The sequence below is a fragment of the Taeniopygia guttata genome, chromosome 8 (genome assembly GCF_048771995.1).
Source record: "Taeniopygia guttata chromosome 8, bTaeGut7.mat, whole genome shotgun sequence".
Taxonomy (NCBI): domain Eukaryota; kingdom Metazoa; phylum Chordata; class Aves; order Passeriformes; family Estrildidae; genus Taeniopygia; species Taeniopygia guttata.
In genome coordinates, this window is record NC_133033.1 from 31372037 (window position 1) to 31392234 (window position 20198).

A 20198-nucleotide genomic window follows, 5' to 3' on the forward strand; every position below is an offset into this window, starting at 1 on the left:
TCTTCTCAGCCTCATCTTTTGGTGCAGTCACAACTGACACAACAGTTTAAATGCTCCTGAGATGCCTGTCTCATCCAAACTTCCTACTCACTCCAAAACTTCCAAATTAGACTGGTGCTGTTAGAGAGCCAAGCTAAGGCAGAAATCCCAGGGCAGGCTAAGAAACAGATTTTAAACACATTCACCTGGATAACCATCTTCTCCACAAAGGCTTTGGCATTTTCAGGTGCAAGTGCACACTGGTGTGCAATCTCACACTGGAGATGAAAGATGAAAACAACAGCAATACCCAACAGCTCTCTGCCCCATTTCTCCTCCCAGGCACCCAAGCCCTCCTGAGCAGTTATCTTTCCCATCAGACAAGATGTTTGCCGTACTCACCGCTCCATGTCTTTGCCTGCATCAGCATCTTCCTCATCAGGCTTGCCATACTGGAATTTTTCCCCGTGTTGCCTAAACCTGCTCAGGCCCAAACCAGGTGGAAGAGGTAAAAATCAGACACCTGCATCTTGTGTCTGCCAGCGCTGTGGCTTTTCCTGCAGAGGCTGCCCAGCGAGCGGAGGAGCAGGGCTGAGCACACCCGCGTGCACGCACACGCACAGGAAGCCTGGAACTGAATCAGTGCTGAACTGACTGACTTCCTTCTTCATGCTCCAGTATCTCGGCCGTAAACAAGCGCTGCGCATTAGCTGAGCGAAGCCGAAAAGTCCAGCAGTGAAGGACAAAAGAAGGGAGTGGCTCCAGCAAGGAATAACTATTTTAAATACACAAACATCTTCCCATCAGATTAAAACTAGCTTTTAAATTAGGCAGATTCTGAAGCCATTGTTGTGACAGGGTAACTCAAGACAAACAGGAGACGCTGCTTCCTCCTCTGGAGAGGTCTCCTGGATTTTCAGGACGAAGCGTCCCATAAGCATTCCAAGTGCCTGGTCAAAAAGTGTTCATGAAAAGAGCTCCACTCACTCCAGGGATAGAAGGCAAAGAAGGGGGAGGCAGATGTAGAAACAAGCTCCCAGAAGAGGTACCACCAGGTACAGCTGCTGCACCCTGCAGTGCAGGAGCAATGGAGGAGCAGAGGAGGATGCTGAGCTTCTGTATGGGTCAGAGCATATGGCTTTGGCCACCAGCCTGCCCCACAAGGCAGCCCCCACCCCAGCTCTCCAGGAACAAGGTCAGCCTGGCAGAAATGAGTGCGTGTGCAGGGATTTGGCAAGAGTCAAACAGAATCACAGAATAACGAGGTTGGAAGAGGCCTCTAAGATCATCAAGTCCAACCTATGCCCTAACACCTCAACTAGACTATAGCACCAAGAGCCATGTCCAGTCTCTTTTTAAACATCCAGAGATGGTGATTCTACCACCTCCCTGGGAAGAAGGAAACATCCTCCCCAACAGCATTTCAACCACAGCCTGCTTGTGTTCTGGGAGATCCCCACTTCACACACAAAGCCTCAGGCTCCTTCAGCTTCCAGTGGCTCTTCCTCACCATTTTGTGCCATTTCCCTCACAGCACCTCCACCTCTGAGCAAACAGAGCACACCACCAGCATGCACCCAATCCTTTTGCACAGATCCAGAGGGCTCAAACATTTGCTCCACTGCTGGCAAAAAAAGATCTGCTGACAGAGAAGAGAGCAGACAGATCAAGTTCTACTGCCCAAGATGCTCCGAAGGAAGAGGATGATTTCTTTGACAATCCCACTGGCTCCCCAGCAGGTCTGTGCACTTGGCAGGCACAATGAGCAAGGGCAAGCAGCGCCCATGGGAGAGACAGCAGCAGCCACTCATGCCCAGCACTGTGCTCACAAGCACCCTGCTGCAGACCTTACAAGCTGGGTGGCTCTGGACAGTGACCTACCTGGCGTGTGAAGGGAGAGAGACACACACAGACTGCCCATTTGCTCTGTCCAGCTGCAGCTCTGCAAACCTGCATGTCCGCTGCCATCAGGGAAGCCTTCCACATCCAAGCATCCTTGGAAGAAGAGAGGACGAAGGATGGACAGCAGAATCTTGGTCTATCCCTGGGGTCAGCCAAACAGCGACCATTCTCACCTTGGCTGGGACACAGACACAGCAGCCCTTCTGCTCACAGTAATCCAGTGCTGGGAAAATGCCAATCCAAAGGTGGACTTCCACCAGTCAACCCAGGGTGGTAAAGGTTTTGCAGCACTAGAGACTCTTCCTGTCTCTGAAAGCACACCACCGTTAGAGCAGCTATTGGTCTGGAGCCTTCAGCAGGCAGTGTCTTCACTGATAACGCCAATGAAAAAGTGCCTGACCTCTGTGTGGTTTCTGGAGCAAAGCCACACCGTGGCCGGTATAAAAGGCTGAGTGAGGATTCAGACAGGAGCTGGGCAATCCTCAACCTCAAGATGATGAGAAGTGCCTGTCTGAAAGAGCTGCCATCCTATGTGTTTTCAGATGTGCTTTTTATTTGTCTTTCTCTCAAAGACCACTTATCCCATAAAAGGCCTTTTTAACATCTAAACTAAAACATTGAGAGATCTGCAACTATTCAAAAACCCTTTTTTATTACCATCTTGCAAAGCTGGCTACTAAAGACCCCCATTTTTTCTTACTCTCTAAATGAGGCAACAGCAGATTCTTCTCCCCTCCTCTTTTCACCTTGTCATTCAAGAAATTGAATTCTTATAAAAGTACAGTACAATTAAATTGCTGGTATCCCTTAAGGTTAACTGCAAGATCAAGGAATTGGAGTAAAAAAAGAAACAGTGCTGCTCTCAAAACCAGAGAATTCACGTGAATCTTTCCAGGTACAGTGGAGAAGTTTCACAACAACCCCCCACAGAGAAGCACAGCTGCAGAAAGACAAGGGAGCACAGGACAAGCAGTGTGAAAGCAGTGAGAAAGCCCAGTGGCCTTTTGCTGAAGTGCTCCTCCTCATTCCACCATCCGAGCCTGAAAAGCAACACTTCATTATGGAAGAACTGCACACAGTTTCAAACCTTCATTTCCATTTCAGCAGGAAAAACTTGTAAGAGTTGGACTGAGCAAACATCCCTCCACCTTTGTTCCCCTTCACTTGACCAGGTTTGGGTTGGAAGGGACCTTAAAGATCATCTTATTCCAACCCTCTGCCAGGGGCAGGGACACCTTCCACTAGGTCAGGTTGCTCCCATCTGCCATTGAACACTTCCAGGGATTCAGGGGCAGCCACAGCTTTTCTGGGCACCCTGTGCCAGGGCCTCATCACCCTCACAGGGAAAATTTCTTCCCAATATCCCATCTAACCCTGCCCTCTGTCAGCAATTCCCCCTGTCCTGTCACTGCATGCCTTTGTAAAAATTCCCTAGCAGCTCCTTTGAAGCCCCTTTAGGTATCAGAAGGTGCTGTAAGATCATCCTGGAACCTTTTCTACTCCAGGCTGCACAACTCCAACTCGGTCAGCCTTTCTTCACAGGAGAGGTGCTCCAGCCTTTTCTTCTCCAGATAATTTCCATGGCCCTTCTCTGGACTTGCACCAACAGGTCTTCATCCTTTTTATGAGGGAGAGGTTGGTGTAGTCCAAGAAGCCAGCTAACTGACTCAATACATATTTTTATGTACATATCTACCAAAAGACATTCAGAATTTAATTCTTCAAGTGTAATGAAATCACTGCTACAGTACAAAACATAAATAATTTCTTTAATTAGCCAAAGTAGGCTTCACATTAATGCCCTTATCTCTGCCAAGAACCAAAACAATTGCCACATAAATATTAACAGGGTTCCTTGGCAGGGTGATATGATTACCACAGAGACTCTCAGGAGATGCTGCAGGACACTTCAGATTTGCACCAATGTACAGATCAACTACTTCAGGCAGCAGAAGCTCCTCAGCCTGGTTATGGAGGGGTTCCACGTATTTAAAAAAAAAAAAGCCCTGGGATGAGACTGCTTGGGAGCAAAGGAGAGAAAACACTCTGAGGAATCACAGCCCTTCATGCTTCAGAAAGGGAAATGTGATAGCAGCTCTGCAGCTTCTCACAGCCCCACAAGGGGAAGAAAAATGGTCTTGAATTTGTGATCCATATACGGTCACACAGAAAGATGAGTTTGGTCAGTTAACTCCTTGAAGAGCTTTCCTAGGATAGACCAACATAACATAAGAGATAGCAATAAGAATGGAGAGCAGCACACAGCCTTCAGACCAGCAAAGCTGTGCTCAAGCTCTTCCACCCACTTCCACTTTCAACACCACTTCCCCACTGCTTGGGGCATTCACCTGTTACACACCAACTGAACAGAACATTCTGCACTTCACTGCTGAAAAGGCAATTACAGCTCCTCACCTGGATCCAGAAGCACCAGGAATCATGCAATTTCCTGAGCTGAGTCCAGGCTTTCTTGGCAGCCAAGGTTTTCCAACAGTCTTCAAAGATTTAAACTTTAGGCTACAGCTTCACCAGCAGCACTTTAAACCTGTGCATTTCCCATTTGCTTCCCTTTTGGTTACAGAAAGTTTTAGTAAAAGCTGGTTCCAAACAGAAATATAAGACCAAACATATTTTTTAATATTACCATAAAAACAGCAAGTCGAATTTTTGTTTCAGTTACAAACATACTCAAAACCATAAAAATTATCACCTTGGGTAGGTAGAGTCACAGGGTATATTTTAAAGTTGGGATCTCATATATTCATGATACATGATTCTGGACCATGACAAAGAGGCTGCTGCGATTTCAGATCACATTTGTACTAAGGATGCACCAGCTCCTCTAATTTTTCAGGCTTTACCAGAAAGGAAGGACATCCTCTCCCCACCCTTAGATACTGCTCCTTCTACAGACTCTACAAAAAAGAAGAAAAAAACAAAAAAAAACCCCACAACAAACCAACCAACAAGTTGACAGCCAGCACAGTGATCTGATGTTTTCCATGCATTTGCCCTGTGATAAGCACAAAAATGCCTTCTGCTGGGCGTTTTCCCTGTTAACCTTCCTGAGCAAAAACATTAATGCTCGGAAGAAAACGGAACCTAATGCAGTAGGTAATGATACTAAATATAAGCAGTGAGTCAAATCACTTTATTTCTCAGGCATGCAGCTCAACAAGTTGTTTCAGAACAGCAAAAATACAGTCCCTGTGCAGACCCTAGAACAGCTGATCATTCCTCATTTTTATGGGTTTTTTGGGGTTAAGAGCGATGTATTCTTAGAAACACAGTTTCACAGAACTCTGTCAAACAGATGCAGTTCAGCTATTTTTTACAGCAGCTGCTACTATTAAAACCCCTCATCACCAGTGACCATCTAACAAAACATTCTTACAATTGGCCTAAGAAAAATGAGGGACGGAAGAAAGCACACAGGAGAGGGGAATATCCAGGGCACTGCTGAGATTTGTTTCAGATTGCTCCTGCCAACAAGACCACAGAACCATAGCATGAACTGCTCAGGCAGGACAGATTAAACTGCCTTGGGTGGCCACGCCACGAGTGCATCTGCTCCCAGTTCCTGCAGCTCCAGCAGAAAGGCAGGATAAGTCCAAAGTGTTCAAGCCAAGTCTTAAGGCTGGCACGGTGACAGAGAGCCAGCAGGAGATGTTTCCCACTATGCAAGGGACAGTGGGAGGCTGCTTTTGAAACAGAAAAATACACACTTGTTAAAGAGAAGAGATTAAATACCTAATGGACAAGTCAATGGAGGAAATCAATGATGCATTAATAGCTTCGATCATTCTCAAAGTATTTGCACAGTCTGCATTCAGAGACTCTCTTTTGGAAAAAAACCAACCAAACAAAAAAACCCCAAAACATACCACAGATCAAAGTATTGCTTAAAAAATTAATAAGTTATTTATTTAAAGTCTACCTCTACAGATACTCACCACCTCCCTACCTCCCATCCCCACATATTGCATCCAATCTGGAAAAAGCTATCTAATTGAAAAAATCCATGTTTTAAGCTTCTCCAATACCATGTCTCTCTCTGTACATTGATTAGGAATTAAGATAGGCAAGGAAAAGAACACTGAGCCTACATGGGAGACCACTATAAATTTGTCTCCAGAGACAGTCTTTATCTGGGAGCAGAAGCATATTTATTTACTATATTTAAATACCAATTGCAATTCCATGTCTCTGTTTCGCTTTAGCAAAATTTAAAACAGAGTGAAAATTACCAGAAACTGCAGGCAGCACTAGCACTGCTGTGACTGATAGAATAATCAGGTTTTACAGGCCATGGAGAGCAAGGATAGGGGGTGTGGGGAGAACCACATACCCTTCTAGATATGTGCTAATAAAATGACATATTGCCTTCTTGAATCCAGACATCAAAACCAAATGTCTCTAACTCTTGATAAGACAAAAAAACCACTGTAAAGAAGTCACAAACATGGAGACACCCTTTTTTGAAGCATGAATTCTCTAAAATGCAGCTCATTACTATATCCAAGTCTCTGCAAAAATCCAAAATTCCCAGGAGCTGCTCTGCAAGTTCTCAGTGCAGGGCTGAGGTTCACCCTCCCCTCAACAATAACATCCACCTTGGCTGTGGAGGTCTGAGCACATGGTACAGCCTTCACCAAGGTTTCCAAGAGCTGTTTTATCTCAACTTTTTCAAACCTCAGTCTCCTCCCCTGAGTTAGGTGCCCCCTTCTTCCCCAGCAATGCACATCCTCTGGAAGAAGTCCCCTTCCCCCTGCAGCTTCTCTTACCCATGTCTGCAGAATTCATAGTGAAAAGCAAGAGAAGGAGAGAGGAGGACAGGGTGATAAAGTCAGGTCCTTGCACAGAGGGATATGCAAGTTTCATGTCCTTAGGTGGGAAGGGACCTTAAAGCCCATCTCATTCCACCCTCCTGCCATGGGCAGGGACACCTTGCACTAGATCAGATGACTCCAAGCCCCATCCAACCTGGCCTTGGACACTTCCAGCAGCCACAGCTTCTCTGGGCATCCTGTGCCAGCGCCTCACTGCCCTCACAGAGGAGAATTTCATCCCAATACACAATTTAAATCTACCCTCCTTCAGCATGAAGCCATTTTCCCATGTCCTGTCAGCAGCTACAGGTGGTGGCAGAACAAGACAGGCAGTCCATGACTGCCTGCAATTGTCTGATCTACCTCACAAAACCTGCAAGGATAAGGCAAAAAATTCTCCCAAAATACGAGCTATACGCAGTGACAAGTATTTCTCACTTCTTGCACAACATTCTTAAGGAAGAAATTAAGTTTGTTGGAGTTCATATGGTATTTTAAAGCACACTCCAAAATAGAAAAGTGAAGTTTCCATTTCTGTCAAAGGGTTTTGATAAGGAAGAATTTGTAGATTGCTCTCTTCTCCCACTGCTCTCCCTCCCTCGGGACACAGGCAAATTTTCTACATAAACGTGCAAGGGAAGACATACTAAAGACTACTTTTGAGCTGCAATTTGAGCCAGACCAAAAGAAAAAAAAAAGGAAAAAGACAAAAAGAAGAAAGAAAAAAAAATACAAGAAGCTAAATTCAGAAGATGAGAAATCTGAACCAAAAGATGAAAAAGAACTGCACAAATGATGCCATTGCCAGTAAGGGGTAAAGCCTTTGTGGCTGAGCCACAGCAGCGAGTGCCAGCCTGGCAGATCTCAGCCACAAGGAGCTCTCAGCAGCCTAATTGCCTCCCTTAACTGGTGAGTGAATAACTCAGCATCCAGACAAACAGCAAATTCATTGGAAACTGAACAAGGGACAGCTCATTCTGCAGGTTAATGTGCTTTTAAATGAAGTGAACTATAAAAAGATTACAGCTTCCTAATCAAACCACACGTTTTAAAGATGAAAGGGAAGGAGAAAAGGGGAAATCAGGGAGACTGAGGATGGGAAGTTATACTAAGATGAGGTATCTACAACAGATTCAATGGGGTAAAACCAGAAAAAAAAATGCACTTAAGTTGGTCTTTACATACTTATGTGGGTCCTCACACAGGACTTTGCAGTCCTTCACCCAGTGTGAGCAAAGCTGGGAATGCTCATGGCATTTCTCTAGAAAAAAAAATCTGGGCTGCATATCAGAGACAAGTGCATTTCTCTAACCCTGTGTTCAGCACAAGGAGGAAATGCTGTTTGCACCTGCACAACATCCATCTCACTTCTGATCACTGTTACCACAGCACTGCTCCCAGTGTTTGCCACCAGCTCTGCTGGGAGGTGACATAAATGATTTTCTTGTCAGCAGCAGTGCAAAGAAAAGCACATCAGATCTCAGCCTCCCCTGCACCTCTTGTTTTAAAGGAGGATTTCTAGCCAAATGATGCTAAAAAGAAAAAACAAGTGTCTCCTCACACAGCTTACTTGCTGGTGCACCACAGAAAGAGTACATAATTCACTGGTATGCTAATAAATTTTCTGGTTTATTGTAGGATTCTGCCAAGTTAAAATAACAAAATACTGCTATTACTCTGTTAGTGAACTATCTTATCTTTGTAAGTAACAGAACATACAGTTAACTGACAGTAATTACAGCTTTGGCTACTCTGCAAGGTACAAGAGACTCAAAGGTACCCATTTCCCTCAATCTCAGTCACCCCCTGGGGCTATAAAATTTATTCATTGTGACTCTATTGATAATTCTTGAAGTCTGAGATACATTTGTTGCATGTGCCAACATGATAAGAGAAGGATGCAGATATTAATCTTTAACTAAAGGTATTCTTTACCAAGAAGGTCAGCCAACCAAAATGACCACTTTAAAAAACAAAACAAATAACCCACCAGCTTTCTCTGGGACAGTGCTAGCAGTGAGAGGTCATACTGCTTTAGGAATACTATGAAACCAATCCAGCACAAAATAAACAGAACCAACTGTTCTGTCTGTGGACTTGTGGGAGAGGACAATGCAGAGCCACCCTCCATCTGGAGTGATCCTCCCAGCAGGAATTTATAATCTTAGAGGCCAGACTGCTGAGGTCCTGCTTGGTAACAGCAGAAGAAATTTGCTGGTCTCTTCTTTTTTCCTCCCGGAATCTCCCTTTTCCCCACCACAGACCAGACATGCTTAATGGCTGTAACTGCATACAAGGTCCTACTTTTGCTGTTGGCAGACAGCTGCCAGAAACCTACACTTAATCCCTAAACTTGGGCACATCAGTAAGGAAAACAAGAGTTCAGAACCACAGCAGAATCTTGCAATTTGCTCTCTGAAATAACCCTGAAAGCCTACTGCAATCCACGTGCAAAAGAATGTGTTTTCCCTCACAAAACCTCAAATGAGCATTTCAGTCCCATGTCATCGTGGGAATCAAAACTGCCCCTTTTGATAACTCATGGATTTCCACGTTGGCTGTGTCAAAGTCTGAATAGGCAGTCTAGTGAAGCAACTGTTTTTCCTTTAGCAGAACAGAAAGGCAGTTGTTTTCAACTGTTTTGCACAACTCTTCCTCATGGCCCTTGTATTTTAGAGTCAATAAGAAGGAAAAAAAAAAAAAAACTACAATATATGGTAGTCCAAAAATCAAATCACATCTCCACACCAGATGCCAGGTGTGTTGCTAAATGATACTTTATGAATTTTCCCTCCTATGTGCTGGCAATCCTGGGCTTTGTTTGAACTATAATTAGAGGCTACCAAGCAGGAAAAAAATCCACCGACCTTCATGTCTTTCCTTGTTTTCAGATGTTTGTCTGGAGAGGAGGAAAGCAGCATTTATGAGATGCCAATTTTACTGCAGAAATCAGGAATACCTGTAAGCACAAGCAACAGTTGCCTTGTTTATTGGAGCAGAGTTGACCCAACCACTCCTTGCTTTCTTGTGAGTCACCAGTCGGCTGCAAAACCAAAGCTGCTCAAGTTTTTCTAAGAGGGGGTAAGTCAGACATTTGACAGGCTGCTGGACTGCAACCAGTGCAAGCAATAAGCAGACAAAAACGCAGCTCCCAAGAGAGAAGCCCTCCCCACCAGCACAGAATAGCTCTGGGATACCATTTTTGTGCAAGGCAAAAGGCACTCTGGACCCCCAGAGTATGGTTTCACATGCTAACTCATCACTGGCATGTCAATAACTGTCTAGAATTATCTCTGCAAAATAGTTTTATGTAAAAGGACTGCTTTATGGGACCAGGGGTAGAGTGAGTGATGCCCACAAATCCTGTGGGATTTACTCTCCCAAATAAAAGAACAAACATGGAATTTGAGTGAGGGGACAGATTTTCCCCTTGGAATGGAGAGAATAGAAGGCTTGGCCTCTTTGGGGCAGCTCCTGCAAACCTTTCTAATTCTCCTACAACTTGAAAAAGCAAGAAGATAAAAGAGAGGCTAAAAAACATCCCTCTCAAAAGGATAAGGATTTTAATCTAGAAATGAGCAAGTTGGCACTATTGATGCAAGTGAGGCAGCAGTAAGGAAGGGAAGCATACAGACAAAAGAGACAGGATAAGAAATACCATGAACTACAGAAGAAGGAAATGAGAGAGGAGGAAAAAGAGAAATAATAAGCTAGACTGGTTGTTTTGGGAGTGGAAGAAAAGATGAAATATAGGAAGTATCATAATCAAAGTGCATATTATTGCTTCTTTCCTATAAAACCACAGGGGACAAGATCATACAGGTATTTTCCACCTCATCTAATAAGCACACATCCCCCAGCTAGTGAGTGCCAGGTGTATTTTTCCTATGACTCGAGGAAACGCATGCATTAAAATTAAAAATAAAAGGGAATGCTCACTTAATCTGCTGTGCAACCCGAGTCCCCATTTATAAATGGCAGGGGCTGGAGACAATGAGAAATTGCTAGATTACAGAGGCCTCTGCAATGCAGTGAGCAACAGCTGAGGGGTAAAGTTGGAACACCACCAGCGGGCTTCAGAATGCCAAATTAAGTTTGCTTGCACAGTTGTTGCTAATAAAAACCACAAAGCCTTTCTCCCTGTCTCTGCACCACCTCATTCAGCCCGCTCCATAATGAAACACAACTAAAATCAACAGAAGAGCCTCAGGAAAAAATCCTGTCTCCAACACCTTCCAGGATTCCCTGCAGTCAAGGGAACAGAGGTGCTGCAAAGCCAGGTATGGCTTCACTGAGGATCCTTCACCACGGAAGTTAGGATTCTTCACAGCGGTGAATTCCATGACTGACACAGGTGGAAGTTGTCACTCCAAAGACCAAGCAGCCCAGCAGGAAAGGCACTTCCAAAAGGTGTCATTTCAAGCCAGCAAAGTCATGACGCACAATCAGACAGGCAAATATTTTGGTACTATGTCACGGATAAGCAGAACTTGCTGATGTTTATTGAGAGGTCTGCTGGGAGCTACAAAATGATTCCTTCATTTTTTAAAGGCACAAAATCCTCACCAAGCAGGAAGGGCTATCCTGCGACTCAGAGAGCAAATGGAAAGTAATAATGTGCACTGAGCTGCTCTGTCAGAGCTCGGTAATTACATGAAGGAGCTGATCTGTTAGCAGCCAGTCTAAATACAGCCCCTCAAGGGGCTACAACTCCATCACTGGCACTGTGAAAGCCACTCTGCTGCTCCAAGGGAACTGCAACAGCAGAAGGGAAGACCAGACGTGCGGTTATCAGCATAGAGGAATTACCTACTTATGGAATAATAAATTGCGCTATTAAAAAAAAAAAAGGAAGAAAAAAACCATTATGCTGCAAGGAACTTCATTTCACACAGGCCACATTTAGAAACACATCAGTTAACTCTAATTTGCCTTAATATAGCAGATTAGCAATAGAAATTCTCAGCTTGCCTCTAAACCGAAGGGTTTCCCAGCTGTATTAGCAGAGAGAAAATCACAGCACTGCACTTCCTAACAGTTTTATTGTTAGGAAAATGATTTTGACTTCAGAAGGGAGCTTCTCCTGTGTAAGAAAGATGTATCAGGGAAATATTCAGCTCTTTGACACTCAACCCTACCAGCCATCCTCCTTCAGAGAGAGAATAACTACCAGAGTACAATGCATTTTGCAGAGCAAATTCATCCCAAGAGCCCCCAATAAAATTGTGCTGCAGCCAAAAGAGTCATCTTTCAAAGAAACATGTGCTCCTGACTGCTTGCTTGTGTAAACAACACTGTAAAACAGGTATTTACTTTCACAGGTCAAGCTTACCAAAATTAATCACATATAATATGTGCATGTTTTCTACAACTTCAGATTACTTCCATTTTATCATAGTCCTACACAAAGACCATGATTCTGTAGAACAGAAAACATTTGGGGAAATACTTTAATTTACTAAACAACATCACAGTTCCTTCTTTTTGCAAGTAGCCACTAAAATATCATCAAATCCATGCATGGCTCTCAGCCCTGTTCAAACCCTCCCTCCATAGCACAACATACTCTTCTTCACAAAAAGCAGCCCTACTTGCATCCTAGACTTGTTAAAGATTGTTCTGGCTTTTTAACCATGGTTAGAAAAAAGGAAATGTTTCTTCATCACTCACCTTTCCCCATTACAACAGGGAGAAAGCACAGAGCAGAAGCTGCTTTTTCTTTTTTTTTTTTTTTTCAATCTGTATTATATGCAACACACAGGAAAAGCCCTTTAAAAGAGGAGGATTATTTGCACGTAGCAGAGCCCAAAAAGTCAAAGAGCAAACACAAGGAAGGCTGCCCAGTCAGATGTAATGCTGCATTCCTTAGAAATACTATCATTTTATTACATTCCTCTTCAAGGAATTAGGCAAAGCTGCAGTACTTCTGAAGATGAATTAAAGGAAAAGGGGATAATGAAATTAAGGTGTGGCAAACCCTCGTCACAATCCAAAATTACAAAGACACTCTTGTAAATAAACATGCTTTGTTGCCTGCCTTTTATTTTGCATCTTTGACATACTTCTCTGCTTATATTCGAGCATATGTTTGTTTTTTCTTCAGAAAAAAAAAAAAAAAAAAAAAGAAAACTGCACACAGCTTGGATTGTGTCTGTGAAAGTGTAATTCTGTATGAGCAGGGAACAGCCACAGGCCAAGTCAGCAACTTTCAACACAGCTGGCATCAGGGATTCCACAGACTATGGTCCTTTTGTTACCAGAGCTGAAGGATGTCAAATATTTTGCTCATTTGACTAGCACATGTTGCTCTATCCTACTTGGATTTTATGCAGTCTAAGCCTTCAGTCTGAAATAGAGAGGAAGTTTTTAAAGTTTGTAATTTTATATTTCCAAATGTGACTGAAGGATCAAACATTAGTCCACCACAGTAAGCAAACTGAAATGATCGCTCTTACAAGATGTTCATGTTCTAAAATTTTAATCATCAAGTCTGTAGTAAAGCAGGATACTTGAATTATAATTTTTAATCAGCCATTTTTATGAGGTTTTCTTCAACAGAAAACAGAGGAGATGGAAAAGGCACACAAGAATATGTTTGGAAGATCAGATATAAAAGGCATAACAGCAGATCTTAAAGGGAAAACTTCTAATTGAGCAATGCTGATTGTAAATGAAAACAAAAGTTGAAAGAAAAACATTGCTATACACCGTCAAGTGTTACTTCATCAGTAAGAGACCTGCTGAAATGTCAACTTGGGGCTGTGCTCAGACACCTCAATGCCCCATGGCAGCAGGTGCTTGCAAAGGAAGAAGCTCCTGCTTCCTTCTGCCTTTCTGTTTTCAGGTGGAAACCCCATCCTAAAATCACTTCCATTCTAGTACACTCAGTGCCAATTAGTGTTTGGAGTAAATAATATCATAAATATAAAGATCACTCCTTATGTTCCTGCCAACAACAGTCTCCACACGCAGTTACTTGGCACAAGAAGTCGCCACCATAAACCACACTTTTATGACCTTGTGGTTTTCTCTTTATCTTCAGTTATGCTGCACCACCACCCTGGGTTCTTTGGGAGACTCACACTCCAAGATCCCAGGGACTCTCTTACAGTCTATTAGGCATTTTTCCTGCATATTACAATTCTCAAGCTTTCCACTACTCATCTTTGGGTCAAGTCCAGCTATCTTGTTCAGTATCCAGCATCTCTCCAGGAGGAACATACACACCACACTTACACCAGAGATACTTCAGACCCCATCCATGGGCAAAAGTCACAAAACAGGGCACAGGTGTGCAAGAACAGTCAGAAGCCTTCTGGGACTGCTGCCAGTAAAGAAATAATCATAAGAACAGGTTTATTCAGCAAGAGAAATGATACCAGTTATGCAGGAGGCCTTCTTGTTCCTGTTTCCTAGTTATGCAGTAAATCTAGAATGGGTTTAAGGCTGACTCCTGCATAGCATTGCATTCATAAAATGAGTAAGGAAAATCCTGGCTTGTAAACTAAAAATGAAATTCAAGACAGCTATGAGCATGAGTGTGAAACAATTAGGAGGTAGAAGAAAAAGGGTAAGGATATTTCTCTGAGGCCAAGTATTGAGGCAACTGTTGAGGGAGATTCTCCTTTGTGCAATCCCTCCTTGGTGCAGAGGAACACTTCTAAGCTAAGCTACCACTCGCTGAAATTCATCTATTAAATTGGAGCAGATAATTTGAACCAAGTTTCAAATTACAGAGATTGGCCCTGAAGGCTCCTTGTAAAATTTATTTATTTAGGTAATCAATAAAATAATAAAGACTGGAGACAAAGGGGCAAGACCAGCACAAATATCGTACTTGAAAAAATAAAACCCACAAAAAAGGACACCCACAGTAAAAATAACTACCAAACCCCTCACTTCAGCCTTCAGAAATCATCTTTCTGCTGCCCTGAAACAATAGGGCTGTGTTCCCTTTGTGAGATGTTTTATTTCAGCCACCACACCCAGTTCTGGGAAGGGCAGGATGATAGCCGCTGATTTGTTTGCAAGATGGTGCAAGGTGAAGTCAAAGTTACTGTTCCTGTATCCTGTTCAATTTTTTTTTTATTTCACACTAGTAAATATGGAGACAAAATTCACTCACATGCTAAAAGGAAAAGGGTGCAGAGCTTCCACCACCTAACCAGCTCAGCCTTAATTGGCACAAGTTTCAAAGCAAGGAAAAATTCTTCCCTCCATACATTCGAGCCTCAACCTCTGCAAAATCAACACCCTGCATAGAACACTTCTTCAGGAGGGAACAAGTCAAAAATCAGATTTGTTTTGCATATAATACCCTGAGTTTATTTTCACTTTTGACCTAGATAGACAAATTATTCAAATACAGACTAAATCAAAATAAACGGGCACATGCAGTGGGGGTGAGTGTATGTCTAATGTTTCAGTTGTACATCAGGTCCTTTATCCTGACTGGGGACCTGAAGAGGACAGGCAGAAACCTTTTTTAAAAGCCCGTTTGTGTTAACCATCACCCATCTGGCCACTTGGCTAAAACAATAAAGGATTTCAGCCAAGGGAGCATTACTTCCTCTAGACCGTCTTTTAAAAATTAAACTCTGGAAAGATAACAACAGTCATGCTCAGAGCTAATTATAGCAGAAACATTGCAGCAGCTAAAAATGCTAAAAAGAAGTGGTGGGAAAGGAAGGAAGGTAGCTTAAAGGGAAAAAAAAAAAAAGCAGGGAATGGCAAACCTGTCATACGTGTGACACTTGGCCTTCATGCAGTGCTCACAGAGAGAGGGAAGGTAGAAGCTCGTAAGGTCTGGGGACAACCAAAGTCCCAAACTCTGAGAAAGTCAAAGACATACAGAAGATCCAAAAATGCTGCAAGCCAAGAGATGTATGAATAATGTGCAAATTAAGTGGAAAAATTAAGAAAGGATTCTCACCCTGTTTTTTATCCCAGCTGAAAGCACAGCTCAAAAAAACTATGCTGCTCCCATGCTCACACCCAACTCTCAAAGGCCAGCCTGGGCAGAGTGCAGGTACTAGGCTGTTTTATTTTAGTGATTTTAGCAAGAGAATAAAGAAAGCCTGAAGAAATCCCAAGGCCATGGAGCCCCATGAGGAACAGCAGTGTGTGCTGCCAGGCTCCCAGAACAGCCAGTGAAGAATGTTGCTCTCATGTGTAATCTGTACTTGCGTTTTCTTGTCATATTTTCTTTCTAACCCTATAATCAAACGTTTAGAAGCTACTTCGACAGCACACATACTACTTTGTCCTTCTATTCCTAAACTTTGGCTAGTAATCAGGTGATCCAAAGGAGGGCAGACTACTCATTTGTTTGGGAGTGGCAAATCGATGAATGGAGGGAATTCACAACACCCTTTGCCCAGCACTAAACCAGATTAGTAGACCCTTTCCTTCCAGCAGGACTGGCTGTGCCTTTGGGGAACCTCCCCCTCGGATCAGCAAGTGTGAGAGCAGTAAAATATCAAGGAGAAAATGAGAAGCCTCTAATTATTGAAGCTTTCAAACACAGCAGAGTATGTACATAAACTGCCTTCCAACACTGACCTACAGTCATAAACCCACCAGAGGATCCAACACAGGCTGCAGAGGGATCCACCAGCATGAAATCACTGTAGAAATGATTGATGCTTCCTTGCCCTCCCCAAGAATCCTCAAATCATTAAGGCTGGAAAAAGAAGGCTCTTTCTTATTGCACATTCAAGTAGCTGTGAATTCGTAATTTCTCAAACCCACACACACTAACAACTGTCCTTGTTTTAAAGATTTCTCACAGTTGCTACAAGCCAGGAATAAAATAGATATGAAAGTACTGCAAAAGGCACTGTAACAAGAAAAAACGTCAGCAGAAAAGATACTGGAAAGAGATGGAAAAGTTTTGATGCTTACTCATGCTAGTTACACGGCAGGATGATTTCCCCAAAATATCTGTAAAATCGGCTTGTAAAATTGGAAAATAAAGTTTCACCATCTGTGAAATCAGCACAAATACCAGGGCTAAAAAATCAGTGGGTTTGGTTCACCGAGGATGCCTAATAAAAAGGGACAGCACTCAAACACATGTGCCCTAAGCTGCAGCACGTTATTCTCTGTTCTGCATGGGAGAACATGGGAGAAAAATAATCCTTGAGACTGGTCAGGAAAAGGAGCTGGGACAATGTTTAAATTTAGAATTTTATTCTTGTGATCAAACAGACAGCTGAAATTACATAAAAAAGTAGTTTTGAGAGAGGGTTCCAGTCTCCTCTGGGCCTGGAAGTCCACCTGGAGTCACTTTTCCCTGTACTTTGTCTCCAGCAGCAGGTGCAGCCAGGTAAGATATTGCTATGAGTCCATGATAAAATGTCATTTATCCCTGCAAACAGTAATATTCATCAATTCTGCCTGCAGATAAAAGAATAAATGTTTGCTTCCACAAACGGAGGCGATGTTATTTAAACCATGGTACTATTCTAGTAAATCCGAGACAGATGGGCCAGGATTCAGGGATAACTGAAGTTGCTGTGGTTATGATAAGGGAATTAGAGTGACAGAAAACCTCGTGCTGGGAAATGTGGGATCTGGAAGAGCTGCATTTGCTTCATGAAGATGAATGTTCCACAAATACACTATTTATGGTCAGTGAGTCAGAACAGTTTGGAGATAATGGGTCCACCCTAAAAGAGGGGACCCAAATTCCTAGGTAGCTGTTATACCAAGCAACATTCACAGAGTCTGGCAGGTCACTGCAAACAAACATGATGTAAATTTTGGACATACCTGTTTCTTTGTCTGGAAACACTAAGTAAGAATTTGGAGAAAAGGGGGAAAGTAGGAGACAAAATACTCCCATCTCTCAGATCACAAGCTTAAGAAATAGAGGGAAAAAGTATTCAAAGTTAAATTTGAATAATAATTTCTTTAGAAAGTTACAGTGATACAGTGTCTGCAATTTACTGATATCAAATAGAGTAGGAACAGAGTAACTTCAACTTTTCCATCTCATGTTATCAAAATACTGTTGAAATGAAGACAGGATTAAAATATACTGCACCTCCAGCTCCAACTTGGCTACTTAAGCTGTCAGGGTTAAGCTTACTTAAACTGTTGGGGTTTTTTTGAGCCAGCAAAGAAAGAGTCAAAGGTGTTAACAGAAAAGTCAGACTAGTACACTGTGACCAGGAAAGCCAAATTTATCCCCTCCAGCAAAGGCTGACAGAGCCATTACTCAGGCAAGGCTTCAGATAAGGCACCACTGAAGTCAAGTCACAACATAATACAGGGGGGTCCCTGCTCTTGGTTCATCTACCACAGCTGTTAATATAGTGGCGGAAAGAGAAACAAAAGAATGTATAAGAAAAAAAGGTAAGCTTGCATGCACTCTTGCTACAAAAAATAGATGCACAGGGCTACATTAAGATGATGTTAAAAACCTGGCATTTTTCTAATGAGCCAGTATTTTAATGATGCTATCTGAAAGAAGGATCAGACTTAACAAGGCTGCAGGGCAAAAATAAAGACACCAATCACATGTATATTATTTAAGGCAGTTGCCAAAATTTACTTTAAAAGTTTAATTGGACAGGTAAAACTAGGGTAAAATTTAGGTGACCAGGTTCACTGAACAGCATCTATACATTTTCAGGCACGACAGATGCTGTGCTTATTTGTATCCCACTGTCAAGCTGTTTTCTAATTGTGTACCTTCAAACCCCAACACTGGTGATTTGATTTGCTGAACTCCTAACAGGGAGTTTTATTTTCCCGCTTGAGAAAAGTGAGTACAATAACAAAATATGTCCTTTACACTCTCCATTTCTCACTTCAGCATCACCCTATGAACTTTAGCCTGCTGATAATATTAATATCAGTGTTACTAAAGGCTTAGAGCCTGCAGGAGGAAAGACAGCCCTTTTTTTTTTTATGTATTTGGAGTAAATGAGGAAGAAGCCGAGATACTACAAGTTGAAGCCAAGGACAGAAAAAGCATGGAATGAATATAGCTTAAAATATGCAAAAAATATTGCTTCCTGATGGTCAACCTTCAAATCCAAGGAGAAGGAGGAAAAAAAAAAAAATCTCATTCCAACAGGAAATGAAGGTCAAAACCACTGAAATCAACAACTTAACATTTGAGATGGGGAAAAATAAACATATTGTTATTGATGTTCAGAGGGACAGGGTCAACAGGCAGCAGCAGTTTCCTACACCACTTGCTAGAAACATAGCAAGTTTAAAAGGCCGTCCTATTTTTATGTATTTATGCCTTCACTGATTTTACATAACAAAATTGCAACTAAACTAAAATGGAAAAACAATGAACAGCTCAGGCTTAGCAAAACAACCAACCTTCTAAACCTGTTTTCATCACATCTCCTGATTTAATGGTTGGTGTGACATGTCAGAAGTAAATGAGCTTCGTGTAATTATCATGTCTCCTGCTTGATCTCTGTCTTCCTCAAACACTTTTAAAAGAGCAAAACATTGCTTAAAATACAAATGCAAGGAGCATTTCATCTTTACAGCAAAACCTGTTTCTTCTGGTCTAATCATGAGAGGTGCATTTACTCCTATCTTCCATCTTTACTACTTTAATCCACATTGATGTTGAAACACTGTAAAAGCGCGCAGCAGGTCACAGGTTTAAGCACTGCTGTTTTCTTCCTCCTGTTTTCCAGAAGTTTCTTAGAAACCATTTCTTCCTGCAGCAATGAATCTGTTCCTCTGCAGCAGACTGGAATTCCAAAGCCTCTTTGCTTACTTCCTCATTTGCACACAATCCCCAACCCCCTGTTTTTAAAATAGTGCAATTCTGAGAATATTCAATTTCTTAATCAGCTGTCACTGGAAAAGCCTCAAGACAGCAATAATGCTGACACTTACCAGCAACCAGGTAGTTTCAAAGAAGAAAAAGAGTAAAATCAAACAATATCTAGACTTTGCTGTCTCTCCTCAGTACTAAAGGATGTAATCACTTCAGAAATGTCATACATTTTATCCATGCTTTATTTCTGTTACAGAGGTTTTGATAGGAGGTTTTGACAATAATTACATTATTTTTGTGCCATTTTCTTAGCTCAGTAAATTTAGCTAGTGCCTTTAATGCATCTTTAAAAACAGGTCTCCCACCCCCAAAGCCCAAACAGCAGAGGCAAGCAAAAAAAGGGAGGAGAGGGGAAACTATATGCAGAAAAGGAATAGGTTAGAAAAAATCAGCTTTACACGCTAGAATTGTTGATTATGCCACTGTTTTGCTGGGAGATTTTATTTTGATTTCAAATGCTTGCTTAGCCTTCCCATACACAGATTTCAGATCTCCTAACTGGTGTGCTGCAATTCTTCTACTTGCTGACAACGAGCCTGGGAGAGTGTGAGACACAGGAGAAATGCTCAAGGCACGAGGACAGATATTCAAAGCTACTGATGGGAAACAAACTGGGGGAGCAGGAGCTTTGGAGTAATCATGGACAACACACAGAACAGGAGATTGTCATA

General features: G+C 42.4%; 1 protein-coding gene across 5 annotated transcripts in view; it reads right to left on the reverse strand.

The window, feature by feature from the left end:
- RASAL2 (RAS protein activator like 2) overlaps positions 1-20198 on the reverse strand; it is a 161972-nt gene that overhangs the window by 123986 nt on the left and 17788 nt on the right. Inside the window, exon 2 of one of the 5 annotated variants that reach the window (XM_072932967.1) lies at positions 9578-9669. The exons of 3 other annotated variants lie outside the window; for them this stretch is intronic. Coding sequence is in view for 1 of the 2 variants with exons in the window: in XM_030279573.4 (XP_030135433.4) it covers positions 382-430 (49 nt within the window). In the remaining variant the exon portion in view is untranslated. Of the gene's footprint in view, positions 1-381; positions 633-9577; positions 9670-20198 lie in introns of those variants that run through there. One more of the 5 variants, XM_030279573.4, reaches the window with a different exon arrangement.